Here is a 14,357-nt window from a genome sequence, read left to right as displayed (position 1 = left end):
GTGGTCAAATAGACACCACCAGCGTTATGTTTATGATCACCATCATCTACCCTTATTCTCAGGAAGCAAAAAGCTGACAGAGCTCTCGATGTTGATTTCTTCTCAGTAGATGCTTCCCTTACAAATGGTTATTGATTTCCTAAGCTAGGATTCATCTTGCCAAATGAAATTAGCAAAATTAAAGTTACAGGAATGTATAAAACTGGCAGCGTCTTTGTTTATAATTTTGTGTACCTTAGTGTTAAGTAACATAGGTATCTCCAGATTCTAATGGAGCACAGATACTGTAAAATGTGGTAAAATAAAATAAACAATAAGAGTCATTTTTTACTTCTCAGCTTCCTCACACTAGCTTTTGGTCAAATAAATCATTATCTTTCTCACTTTACTCTCACTTTTTATGAGGACAAAGGGAGCCAGACAGAGAGGATAATTTTCCCAAATGCCTGGAAGACAAATGTTCCTGCAAAGGTGGATGGCAAAGAAGGAAGTTAGGAGTCTTGCTTCATTGATTTTCTCCTGCTGTGCTCTTCTGTCTGCAGTAAGATATGAAAACATTAGCATTTATAAAATATTGTATGTGCACATTGCGTATATTCAGAAAATGTACTGAAATATACATCTTACCAAATGTAATAATTGAAGAAACTGACCATTTTATTTCTATCACGACTTTTGGACTTTAAATTTCTTATAATCAGTTACAATCCATATTTATCAATCAGTAGCTCAGGAAAAGATATCATTTGGGATTCAGCAGGAAGATCAGTTGTTTGGACTAACGAAGTGTCAAAACCATCTGTCCTCTCTCTTGTTTATTTGTTTATATATATAATTATTTCTTATATAATTGTACTCTGTAATATCCTGCACTAATAGCTTCTGGATTTGAATCCTAAGGTCATGCCCTTATAAACAAATTAAATGGATTACTGAATATGTTTATGGACAGAATGTTATTTCTTTTTACTTAAGGCCATTAGAGAACTCATTCATTAAGAAATACTTCTGATTTGATCTTTAAAGTCTACCTATTTGGGTACTTAAAATAAGTTTGTCTGTACCATACATTTGGTAGTAAAATAAATTTATATTAAACTTTTATTTGCATGTCTAGCCTTATGAGTTATATTTGTGAGGGAAAGGTAGGGATAACAATGGATATCTAAAATGTTGTATTGGATAGAGCACCGGAAAGAGTTTCTAATGGTTATCTGGCTAATGGGATCAAGAATAATATGAACATTTTAAATAACCAACATTTTTCAAAGTTAACACAGTTTCACCTTTTTAATTATTTTTGAAACTCCCTTGACTCTTCCTTTTACCTTTTCTGGGATTAAGCCTAATTATGAACATATCTTTAAGGAGAAGCCTGTTCGGCATTCAAACTGAATGACAACTTCTGTTATGAAATCCCAACTAATTTTGCAATTCCTACTTGACTTTGGAAATACAGGTTTTATATTATTAAGAGGCTCATAACCTAGTTGTAATCTAGAAAAATGTAGGAGATAAGAGGACGATTAATGATAAATAAATATATGATAAAATTTACCAATTACCAAAAATATGGCTAAAATATAACTAAGGTTCCAGAGTTCCAGAAGAAAGAATAAAATGCATAGACAATGGAGACATTGCCATTCTATTTTACAACCTAGAATTTTGGGAAGAGCAAGACTGTTTTTGGTAAATGACTTATTTGAAGATTCAATTTAATTTAAAGGAATATTCTTATAAATTTCCTCTATTGCATTTCTGAGTCAAACCTCACTCATCTCTACCTCAGGCACACAGCTTGACTTTTTTGTTAATTCCTGCTTTCACTGAGATCTTTAGTGTCTCTTGCTTTAAATGCTAATAAAGCAAAGTATCAGATGTTTTGGAATGAAATACTGCATTGCCATTGAAGACAGAACAGTTGGCAATGACAACAAACATGAAAAAAGGCTGTGCTTTTATTTTCCTTTCCCTCCAAAAGCTTTTTGGCTTTGTAAAAGATATTGATGTGTTTTATATTTGACACACATTGATTCATTTCTTGAAAGCAACTTAAAGCTTTTGATTTGACAAATCAAATTTGCTCTTGAACATTCTGCAGACACTAATTTTTGTCCACTGCGTTTCAGGTATATTGCGATGGTCTCCAGAAATTCAACTAGAACAAGACATTGATTCTGATCTCTCAGTGCAGGGAGAATTTATCTATAAGGGTGTAAAGATTTAAAACAGAAAAACAAATGGGCATTTTCTGTAAAATATGTTACTGTACTAAGTGTCATGGGAGAGTACGGGAGGTGGTTGTGGGAGACCATGCCAGGGGAATCCAACCACATTAAGGAAAAATCATGGAATAGTTAAAGTGGGAAGGAAGAGTGTCCCATGACAAGGGAGAGCAAGTTCAATGTCAAGAAGGTAAAGAAAGCATGCACAATTGAGAAACTGGAAGATTAGAATGGTTAAAGCTTAGAGTGAGTGCATCATGAGAACCTGAGAACTCAAGGCCTGGAGAATTGGGCAGAGCCCATTTCATGAAGACAAAGCATGCAAAGGTGTTTGGATTCCATTTTAAAGGTAAACCACTTGAATACAGGTGTAATATAACAAGATTTGTATTGGGGAAAGATCACACTAAATATTTTTTAGTGATGGAGAGCCAAAACAAATGATCAGGAGGCCATTTGAGTAATTCAGTTGAAAAATCACAAATGACACTCTGAATTAGGCTGGTGGAAGTGAGGATGCAGAAGAGGTGGTTTTGAGAAATTGGTGAGGGGGAGATAAAAGATGTGGCGATTGCATGGCGGTGTGAAGTTCAGAGAAGAATTAAGAATGAATCTAGCCTCTTTTTTTTCTACAACAATTGGGTGGATGGTGGTTCTATTCATTAAATTAAAGTTATTGAGGTATCTGGGGGGGTCTTTATTATTTTGTACCCCACAAAAGACATTATGTATGGGGAAAGAAATCTCAGTCTTTGAACTCAGAAGGACTTCCATGTAAAGTGATTGCCTCTAACATGAATCTTTGGCAGTTAATTTAAACTTTCTGAGTATCTGTTTTAGTGAAGTTGTTGATACTAATGCCTAACCCAGAGTTCTTGCATAGATTGGAAATAGCACATGCAAAGCAGCTGGCCTAGTGCTTGTCAAGCAGTAGGCATCCAATATTGCCGTAGTTATTGACTTATGTGTCAGTTGTCCCCACTAAAATATAATCTTGACAGGAAGAGGGAGATGGTCTCCTTCCCATCCTTGCATCCACTAATACCTAGCAAAGTGCGAGCACACATTAGAGAGTCAATAAATAATTGTTAAAGTATTAGCCCACAGATACTTTGGTTCTCGTTTAAAAACTAATTTGGCATAAGTGGTAAAGACAGTAACTCAAGTCTCTACTTGTGACCTTAAGTTTCTAATCTTCCTTCTGTTAAACATGAAGTCCCAAAGCTGTGTAATAGAATCTAATGCTTCACTAGATGGCACCAAACCATTGCCCTAAAACAGCACTAACATGAGGGAGTCGGGGCAGAGGACTGGAAAGCTGGAAAGCCTTATTATAATCTACATTAAATATCTATTTGTTGTTCGTAGGGGTGTGTACAAACTTCAATCATGTTTTTTCAGTCGAATTCTCACATACATACAATTACATTCTGCATATCTAGAAATGTGACATGATTCAATTAAGAACAGGGGACTTTATCCTATTCCGTCTTTCATTGGAGTACATTAAGAACTTAGAAAAGGACATTACTGTACCTCATTCAGGCCAGAGGTCCATTGCTGTTGCGAGATTTTCCTGATTTCTCCAAACCTTTAATTCTCTAGTAGAAATAAGCAAAATGGTGCCCATGGTGCCCCAGTGGTCTTGATGACTTATGATTCCTTCGGGATCTTATTTACTATTTTGGGGTAACTTAGATTTTGCAGGCAATAAGACTAGCTTGTTTTTTAGCATCTTAAAATTCATGTGATGTACGCTGTGACATTTATTTAAAAGCAAATCCACTGAAAAAGTGAGGGAAAACACATTCATCATTGTTGTAATTTTATTGTTTCTCTCTAATCCATTTCTACGCTCTACTAATTGGCCATGTGGGTTGAGAAGCATTTGTGTAGAGTGAAGATGTCTTTGATGAATAAGCCTTCTTGCTCTTGTTACTATATTGCTGATTCTGTAATTATCCAATGTCCCACTCTAGATGTGAGCAGCATAGCAACTGGATTATAGGCCCTTTAGGAACAATTGAACCCCTGAATGCTTTTCTTTCTCTACCCTTTCTGTTAATGGTCCTGATGTTAACATCAGTTTTCTTCCCCAAGCCTATGTATTCTGATATATGGATAATTGGGTATTTGTTTATGTGATAATATTAGCCTTGGAGTTCAAGGGTTCTCAGAGATGAATTGATCCAAACTGTACCAATTGCCAGGAAATGCAAATACTAAATTGAGTGTTAATCAAATTATAACCTACTGCTATACTAAAAGTTATATGTTTGATTTCTTCTGCAATTGTGTATCTACATACATATATTTATGCACTATATATAATATAACAACATATATAATATATACTATCACACATCTTCTTTCAAATAGAGTGGCTCTTTTAAAAATAAAAATATGAAGTTTCATTTATTTATTTTTTCAGTAACCATGTGGCTTTATACTTCACTGTATAACGACTGTATGGCTCTGCCTGGACGTTTTCTACATTGTAATTAAGGGTTGTGGTCCAGCTGATAAAATATCCTCTTTCTCAGGAGATGCTCAATAAGTGGTTAATTGACCTAAACATGGTGGGATAGTAAAAACTACCCAGTTATTGAGATAAAAAGCATGAAAGAGTTACATTCATTGTTTATGGCAATGGCCCCTCTACTAAGTAAATAAGAAACTGAAGGCTGCTAATAATCTACGAAAGCATTTATGAAATGTGGAAACTATTTTCAGTATTTTATAAAGTCATCTCAATTAACTTATATAGCAACCATCTCATTAAATAAGAAGGTTGAATACCGATTTTATTGCTATTTGATATTTGTATTATATTAGTTGCCAAGTTTTGTTTTAGATTAGCTAAAATAAAAATAAATATTGATTAACTAATGCAGTTTAGTTAACAATCAAATTCTTTCTAACATTGTGGTCCACTGGATAAAATTAATTAAAAAGATCCGTGATGTTACAGATATTAAGGATCAAGTCCTAAGCATAAGGACGCTATAGAAATATTATGCAATGTTCAATAGGAAGAATAAAAAGGATGAATGCATGCCTACTTAGATTAACCCTCTTCGTCCAAAATATCGGAAGAGGCTATATTTGGGGGGTTACATGTGGGTTAGAAAAAACAAACAAATGGGGTTAAAATAGAGCTGAGGAGAACATAGAACTATCCAACTGCAGTACAAATTATTTCCATCTAGGTAAACCAGACAGAATACCTGTAGAAGGAAAGCTCATTTATAAAATTGAGCAAATCCCAGAAGTTGTTTTTTGTGTTGTTCATTCAAAAACATAACTGACATATGTTAGGTTTCAGGGGGGTTACTAACTAGAATCATCCTATTTCCTGTCCTTGCTTCAGTAGAGTGCATTTGTACTTAGCAGATGTCGGCTCACTACATGCAATGCCTATGTGCTTGGGTTTATTGTGACATGCTAGGAAGAGTGAATTGATTCTCAGGGTCTGGAATGGTTTCTCTATAACAAATGGACCTCCTTCTCAAAAGCAAGTCAAAGCCCTACACAGACAAATCCTACAGATTGTCACTTGCAGAAAATCTTTAACCAGATATTTTATGAGCTAATAGAAAATGCATCTGGATATTTCTTTGTAAACTTCATATTATTGAGGACACTGGGTAATTCTCCATTTGAGATTTACTTCAAATCTTATTTTGTGGAGACACCATCTGGCAAGCCCTGTCACTAATATTGGCATTAAACTAAAGATATTTCTTAATATAAAAAGAATCAAATATAACAGCAGAATTTCCTTATGTAAGTAATGTTTACCTATTGTATATTAACCATAAACTCCACAACTTGAATTATAAAAGCAGAGCATGTAAAAGAATTATTTAAGTGCTATGTTAAATAAATAACTTTTCCCTTGCTTAGTTTTATCATGCCCTGCCATTTTGACTCAAATAGGATGTGGCTAAAAAGATGCATTTCTTGTTATGAGTAAAACAGATCATTCTCTGCTACTTGAAATAGGTAATATGGTTGAAAAGTGTAGAAATTGTTCCTATGACTCCTTATAGAGTACATTTATTCACCAGATATTTATTGAGTGACTTTTCTTTGCCAGGTAGTTTTCTAGGCATTGGAAGATACAACATGTAGAGTGAACGTGATAGACATTGTTCTTGTCCTTGGAAAAAAAAGTCTAGCAAGACACATTGTGCTACACATGCAATGATAATGAAACAAGGGAAGTCCAGTCATTAGTGAAATATCAGGGTTTGGAAGTGCCTAGCGAGGACACCAGCCTAGTCTGGGAGGGCAATGAATGATTCTAGCAAGACGCAATATTTAAACTGAGACCTGACAAATGAATAGTTTATCACATGTGGCAGGTGAAAGTGTGTTGATGGAGGCAGGGTACATAGGGGAAGGAGTGTTTCAGGAGCAGGAACAAACAGCATCTTATAACAACTCCATGGTAAGACAGTGTAAGGCACACATGACTGGGACTTAGTGTGTGAGGAGAGAAGTGGCAAAAGCTAAGCCTGGAGAAGCAGAAGGGGCCACACATGAAGGGTCACATAAGCCATGGACTGTATCCTAGACATAAAGAATCCATAGGAGATTTTAAGCAGAGCAAAATAATATCAGATTTATACTTCAGAGAATCCCTTTGGCAATAATGTGTACAATGAGTTAGAGAGGAATGAAAACTGGAGTCACAGAATCTATTATACATAGTTGATTGTTAGAAGACCAACTGTAAATGAAAAAATGTAGACTGTGTTTGAGGAGGAATAAAGAGCTGAGGATTCTTGAACATGTGTTTAGGCCTTCAGGTTTACCTTATTTCCTCCTGATTCATTTTGTTGGATTCTCTTAGAAATTCCGGTATGATGACAGTGGAGCCTCCGATGTAGCAATTTCCCACACTATTCTGAGGCTGTGATAACTGAATGCAACATTTTGCATTTTGGATTTCTTTTTATCACTTGAAGCATATTTGTAAAAGAGTCTTTACAATGTTCTTGTAAGCCACTGAAATTTTATTTTAAATGTTTACGTTTATTCACTGAAGTTTTCTTTACTAGAAATTAATCTTTTTTTTTTTTTTGCGTGTGTGTGCTTTACTTCTCTTCCCAATTTTCCTGATCCACAAAAGGATTTATTTGTCTTGAGAGAACACTTTCTATGGGTATTGACTTGCCCTCCCTGTCATGTCACATCATGTCAACAACTAAAATACTGATCCTAAATTAACTTGTAACTCCTCCTTATTCAATTCATGGCCACTTATTTATTTTACATTCAAGTTGCAGACTAGTCCCGTGCTGACTTCAGTTAAATAATTAGCTCGTGGATATCATGAAAGAGTTTGTAACTCAGACCAGATTGGACCACACATTTTAGGAGGTAAGAACTAGAGTCCATGACCCATGCATGTCACATGCTTGACTCTTTACACAGTGGTGAGTACCTATTCAAGTAGTTGCCACCTTTTCATTTATTGAGTAGATCACAGCAGTTGATGGCAATTCTGTAAATTGGAGGAATTATTTCCATTTGCTTTAATAATTGCTGTTGGACATTTGGTCCCAGGGTAACTTCCCTTTCCCTAGTCTCTAAATTTCCCCACTAACCAAAAGAAAAAAAAAATGTTTCTTTTACCTCTAGCCAAGCAATGACTGATATCACGTATTAGAAAATAAAATGTGTATCCACTAGTGTAGTCCATAGAGTTCACTGTATTTGCCAGACTACTTATTTGAAGCCACCAAATGGTAACACAGTGCTCTAAAAATCAAGAAAACATTAGTCTAGCACAGAGTACCCAGACACGCTTAAGTCATTAGGGGACACTTTACACTTAGAAAATGGGCTCTGATTTCTTTACAATTAGATATTTTATGACTCTTTATAAAACGTAAGAATACAATTTTCTTTGAAACTATATAAAAATGTAACTTAGACAAATTAAATTGTCATACTCACTTAGCTTTTTCATGCAGTCACGAAGTCTTGTTTCCAAGCTCAGCACTCTTTGGTGTAGTTCCTCGTAGTCATAGGCACCAATTTCCTCCTGAATTCCAGTGAGGACAGCCGACAGATTCCGTATTTCCTCCTTGAACTGGGTGATTAACTTAGCATCTGTTTTGTACTGTTCCAGCACGGGGATCAAAGGCAGGAGCTCATCCATTTTCTCTTTCAACTCCTATGAAAAGCAGACTATTGTTCCTGAGAGTCATTTAAAATAGATCATGCTGCTCTGTTCTTTTTATTATGATACTTAATGGAAATTATTAAAACAGCTTCAACATTTCTTACTGATTTTTGGTTGAAATTAGGTATTTTGTGAAAATTTAAGTGGTCATGTGATTATTACTAGTAAGTCCATTTATTTCAGCTTTTCCATATGAGAACCTTTCTTTATGCTTACTTTTCTATAACAAATGTATCCTTATCATAATTAGAAAAACTTCCTATGATAGAAACTAGGGCTATATACTATTTCATTTTCTGGTAACATTTTATATAGTGAACAATGTATTATCTAGTTAGGAAATATAAGCAGAATCCATCTTCTAATTATGAATTAAGTTTGAATAAAGTGATTGAAAATAGGTCAAATACCCTATGATTATTCAGTTGAGTCTAATCATCCACCTACTAAGTATCCATGTTATGGGGCACATACAGAAAATTGTGGACTCTGGATCAGCTTTTCTCTGACACTTAGAATTTTTCCATCATGGCCATCTACCAACTTTGTTTTTCCTTTGTGCTCAGGTATTACTTGATCTTTTAAATATCAATTTTAGCACAACTTCATTATGAAGGTAAGTTCAGTAAGTGTTATAAATCAGGTGAAGCTTCCCAAGGCTCAAAGAAATGTATGTTACTGTTTACTATTTTGAATTATTACCTGTACTTCGACTCCATTTATCTTACCATAGATAATTTAAAGGTCATTATGTATGGCAGAATTGCTTGCCCATGTGGTGAATTAACTCTTTAAGAAACCAAGGTGTGTAGTTTATGTAACAGATGAGAAGTTACACAGAGTTGTTTGAAACTGAAGCATTGACTTTCATCAAACACACACACAAACACACACACACACACACACACACACACACAGAGTGTATGTTGTAAAGCAGTATCCCTCACCCCTAGCCGTAACAGGATGGAAGCATGCCTACAGTTTCACCTTGGGTTTCTAGACATGTCACCTTTACTTCTTTCTCTCTAACTTCATAGTGGTGAAAATAGTAGTGAAAATAAATAAATATTTATTTATTTCAGGAGTTTGATTCAATTGTGAATTTATTGGAAATAATCTCATTTGTGGAAAGAGCTGTCCCTCTGATGATTTGAGAATAATACATAGATACTGTCAGAAATCATACTGTACACTAACTGATTTAAGGAGCTGAAAATTGCATTTTTAAATTACATTCAGGAGATGTTATTACTATAAATGCATTAAAATAGCAGGAGCTCCCATTGCTGCCCTGATTTATGGGCTAGAGTTTCTTGTGGGGAAATTTCCACTTGCTCTGTAAGTTTAGAATCTTTGAGTTTGTTCACATGTACATATTGAGTGGGAGGCTAAGGAGAGACTTAATAATGAGAAAGACTCATAAATATCACAGTCAAAGGCAGAATTGCAGTGCTTTGCTCATTTTGTCAGCTCATTTGGAAATAGACTTATTAAAGTATCTTGTGGTATCCCTAAAGGAAGACACAATTGTTTAATTAGGATTTTAATGAAAATATTTCTGTGGGTATCATTTTCTGCATTATAACAACTGCTACAATCAAAGGTTTTACATTCTACTATGGGCATATTTAAAAGAGAGCAAGTCAATGTTAAAATGTTGGTAGCTTTTCTTCTCCCTCAATTCAAAACTAGGTATTTATATTTTTTTAATCTTTTCAACAATTCACAATCTGATTATTGGCAATCAATTGTGAAACTCTGAAAACTTATATGAGAGCATTGGAAAGTCCACCCAATGCTCATATCAAATACTTAAAAGATTACAGTAGAATAGTATAGACCTGTGTTTGCTAATCTCTTCTAGAATCTCACTTTCTACTATGTTGCTTTTACATCCAAGTTCTTAGCTAGAGTAGAGCCAACATCAATCTCTTCATATAAGAATGACAATCTCAAGTACAGTAGTTGGCATAAGCTTTCTATCTGAAAAAGTGTAGAAGACAAAACCTACTTAACATTCTTGATAAGATGGAAATTGTGTAACAGAGGAAGATTTTTTTTTTTTTTTTTTTTTTGAGATGGTGTCTCGCTCTGTCGCCCAGGCTGGAGTGCAGTCAGTGGCGCGATCTTGGCTCACTGCAAGCTCCACCTCCTGGGTTCATGCCATTCTTCTGCCTCAGCCTCTTGAGTGGCTGGGACTACAAGTGCCTGCCACCACACGCAGCTAATTTTTTGTATTTTTAGTAGAAACAGGGTAGGAAGATTTTTTTAAAAGTATTCTTCAATATTGAATTTACTTTGGAACGTTCCATTTCCTCTTTTCAAGTATAGTACTAGCACCTAGAACAAAATCCAACTCGTGGTAGGACTCAAGAAATAAATAAACTCCACAAATATATGTTGAGCACCTAATTATTATTATTTGTAATTCAGAGACCTAAAGTCTACTTGGAGAAGCAATGCAGCATTAGTATTAGAAGGTATAAGTCTGGAATTGGACTTTGTGAATTTGAATCTTGGTTCTCATGCATATTAGATATATGACTCTGGATAAATTACTCAACCTCTTTGATATGGTTTGGTTCTGTGTCCCCACCTAAATCTTATTCCAAATTGTAATTCCCATATTTCTGGGAGGGACCAGGTGAAAGGTGATTGTATCATGGGGGTGATTTCCCCCATGCTGTTCTGATACTGAGTGAGTTCTCATGAGAGCTGATGGTTTTAAAGTGTGGTACTTCTGCATTCATGCTCTCTCTCTCTCTCTTTCTCTCTCTCTCTATCTTTCCTCCTGCCTTGTGAAGAAGGTGACTACTTCCCCTTCCACCATGATTGTAAGTTTCCTGAGGCCTCCCTAGCCATGCAGAACTGTAAGTCAATTAAACCTCTTTCTTTCACACATTACACAGTCTCAGCACAGATCTTTATAGCAGTGTGAGAATAGACCAATACACTCTTTGTGCACCAGTTTCCTTATCTTTAAAATGGAAATGAGAATAGTGCCTCAGTTACAAGATTGTTGCGAGGATTATACAGTTAATATACTGAAAGTGCTCAGAACTATACCTTGAATATGTATAATATTCTGAAAAATCATTATTTTTATTATCATTACTGTTATTTGGATTTTGACATATAACTTCAGCGTATACTTGGAACACATGAACTAGGAAAATCCAAGCCATTATGTCACATGGTGCTGCTGCCTGAAAATTGTTTTCTTATTAGTAGCCTGGCTGATTTGCTGCTAGGCAATTTATAGGACTAGCCACATTATTTCTCTGGGGTTTATCTCAATTTTGTATCCTTTTTCTTTCTTAATTTCCTGTCTTCTGTCAAAAGTTCCCAAAGATGCACATGCTTCATCGTGCATTCCCCAGCCCTGTCAACCCTGACACTCTCAAGCTTTCCTTTGGCTTTGCAGAATTCTCACTGCATTGTCCATCTGTGCCAAACAGTCTGAGCTCCTCTCCTCCTGACTAGTTCCTTCTGGGAATGCTCTTCCCACACCTAAGGTGCCAGCTTACTATTTTCTACTTTGCCAATGACCTCAGCATTGGGTTCACATTATTATTTTACCATCTACACTCTAACCCTGAGAATTGAAAATTGACATAGTAAATCTTTTGGTTTTCTTCATACCCCTATAATTTAGTAGTGGAGGGGTAGGGTCACTAGTATGAAACTGCTTTCTCATAACTCTTCTCCTGGTCTTTTTAAAACAAAATTAATTGCTCCTCCCTTTGTGCTCATAAGTAATGTTTAAGCCTCTATTCAGCATTAATTCACCTGCCTGTTAGTTGTCTTTCATAGAAGACGGGTTACGTATAATACATCCAGCAGAGGGACCAGCTGCACCTTGTATATGGTATGTACTCAATAAATACTGGCTAAAGTTAATTCTTTCGCTCTTCATCCTCATATTCTTCTCTGTTTACCATTTACCCGTAAGTTTCCTATTTATCCAGTTCACTCATATTCTCATTTTCAATAATCTTTAAATTTAAGTATATTCTAAATCTTGCTCTAATTTGTCCTAATTACTTAACTGCTGGCTTTGCTTACTTCTCTCTTCAATTTAAACCTCATGATTAATCACTTCAGTCCCCTCTTTTTTCAATACCCTCAACTTTCTTGCCCTCTTTTTCTTCCTTTGTGACCTTCTGGGTAAAACTCCAAAACCAGTTCAGAGTGTAACGCTCTTCTATACCTCTCTACTCAGTCTCTTGAGTACCACTGAAGAAAATTACTAAACCATGAAACTTTCTGCCACATTCAAATGTGTTATACAAAGACTCAGTTACATGTTCTTCACTAGCTCCCCACCAGCCACCATTATGTGTAGGAAGCACTCCTTTCCTTGCCCAAGGACTTTAATTCAGATCCACTCCCTCAACATCAGCAGTGAATCTCACTTCCTAATTGACAAGAAAACCAGAGGCTATTAAGTGGGCAACCACAGTGTTTCATGAACTATGTGCTGTGCCTAGGTAAGGGAAATGGTTTACTTTTAATAGGAGCTCAAATTGCATTAGCAGACCAAGAGTTTTTTCTTTTTTCTTGTCTTTTTTTTTTTTTTTTTTTGAGACGGAGTCTCTCTCTGTTACCCAGGCTGGATGGAGTGCAGTGGCGTGATCTCGGCTCACTGCAAGCTCCGCCTATCGGGTTCACGCCATTCTCCTGCCCCAGCCTCCCAAATAGCTGGGACTACAGGCGCTCGCCACCGCGCCCAGCTAATTTTTTGTATTTTTAGTAGAGACGGGGTTTCACCATGTTCGCCAGGATGGTCTCGATCTGACCTTGTGATCTGCCTGCCTCGGCCTCCCAAAGTGCTGGGATTACAGGCGTGAGCCACCGCGCCCAGCTGAGTTTTTTCTTAAAATTTATAACTCTTTCATATATAGTTAACAAAAGTCCACATAGCATGATTTTTTTTCTCCATTTTCAGTATTTGTAAATAATTGCCAATAAAACACTTAAAATCTAGAAAAATATTTGGATAAATTTATGAAACAACTCTCTCCACATGCTCATATTAATGGCATAGTTAACTCTTTAAATAATTTATATCATCTGCATCTTTCTTCATATTAGCAGAGCATAAAATCATTAGAGAAACATTTATAATTTAATTATTAATTTTCCTTGGGGAAATTTCCCTTGTTTCAGAAACTCCACCAAACTCTACAAGAATGAAGCTTTTTCTATAGCAAGGCTTCCATGTCTTCCTACCAGCTAATGGCCGGTTTCAGTGGAGAGATGACTGAAATCCCCCATGAGTCTTTTACCTTGCACATATGGGGCAATGCACAGTCATTTCTAGCTGAGTGCCCCACTGCTGTCCATCCCACTCCGTGTCTGATTTGGATTGACAAGGTTGCAGAAGTCAAATCTACCTGAAAATGCTTGGTCATAAGTGTCTTTCGATCATCTTCAATCTGCCGAAACTTTGCCTTCAGCCCTTTCATTTGGGTTTCCATTTTTAAAACATATTGGAAATCTCTCTGAGTTCTCAAGTTTAAGACTTCAATAGACTGGGACATGTTCTGAACCTGTTAAACAAGAATATTGTCTGTACATTATTATCTGTTTGCAGGTTTTGTGCAATTACTAAGAAACAGCAAAAATGCCGTTAACATAAAAACTAGAAGTGCCAAATTCATAATCGCATTCCCATATGATACATTTTCAGAAGAACAATTTTTCATTATAAACATTTAAGGAATTCAGCAAGAGAAAATTATACCTAGACAGGAAATTTAAAAACGGGCATTCTAGCATTAGAACTGACTGAATATAAATGAGCTTAATACATTAGAAAAATAAGCTTTAAAAATAGGATTTTCATTTTAAGGCTTTGTAAGCTAATAACACCCCAACCTGTTAAATGTCAAAATAAGTTGTTTCTGTAAGTACTAATTCTGACTTCTTAA

At 35.7% G+C, this 14,357-nt stretch overlaps 1 protein-coding gene across 2 annotated transcripts in view; it reads right to left on the bottom strand.

Moving 5' to 3' along the window:
• The window catches only part of OLFM3 (olfactomedin 3), a 192,884-nt gene that overhangs the window by 15,296 nt on the left and 163,231 nt on the right, over window positions 1-14,357 (bottom strand). For both annotated transcript variants that reach the window (XM_002810546.4, XM_009247258.3), the window contains exons 3-4: window positions 13,821-13,976; window positions 8,196-8,415 (exon numbers count right to left, since the gene is read on the bottom strand). In XM_002810546.4, coding sequence (XP_002810592.1) covers window positions 8,196-8,415; window positions 13,821-13,976 — 376 coding nt within the window. The remainder of the gene's footprint in view (window positions 1-8,195; window positions 8,416-13,820; window positions 13,977-14,357) is intronic.

The sequence above is a fragment of the Pongo abelii genome, chromosome 1 (assembly GCF_028885655.2).
Source record: "Pongo abelii isolate AG06213 chromosome 1, NHGRI_mPonAbe1-v2.0_pri, whole genome shotgun sequence".
Lineage (NCBI taxonomy): Eukaryota > Metazoa > Chordata > Mammalia > Primates > Hominidae > Pongo > Pongo abelii.
Note: the sequence above shows the minus strand (reverse complement) of the source record. Positions and strands in the feature narration are given on the sequence as shown.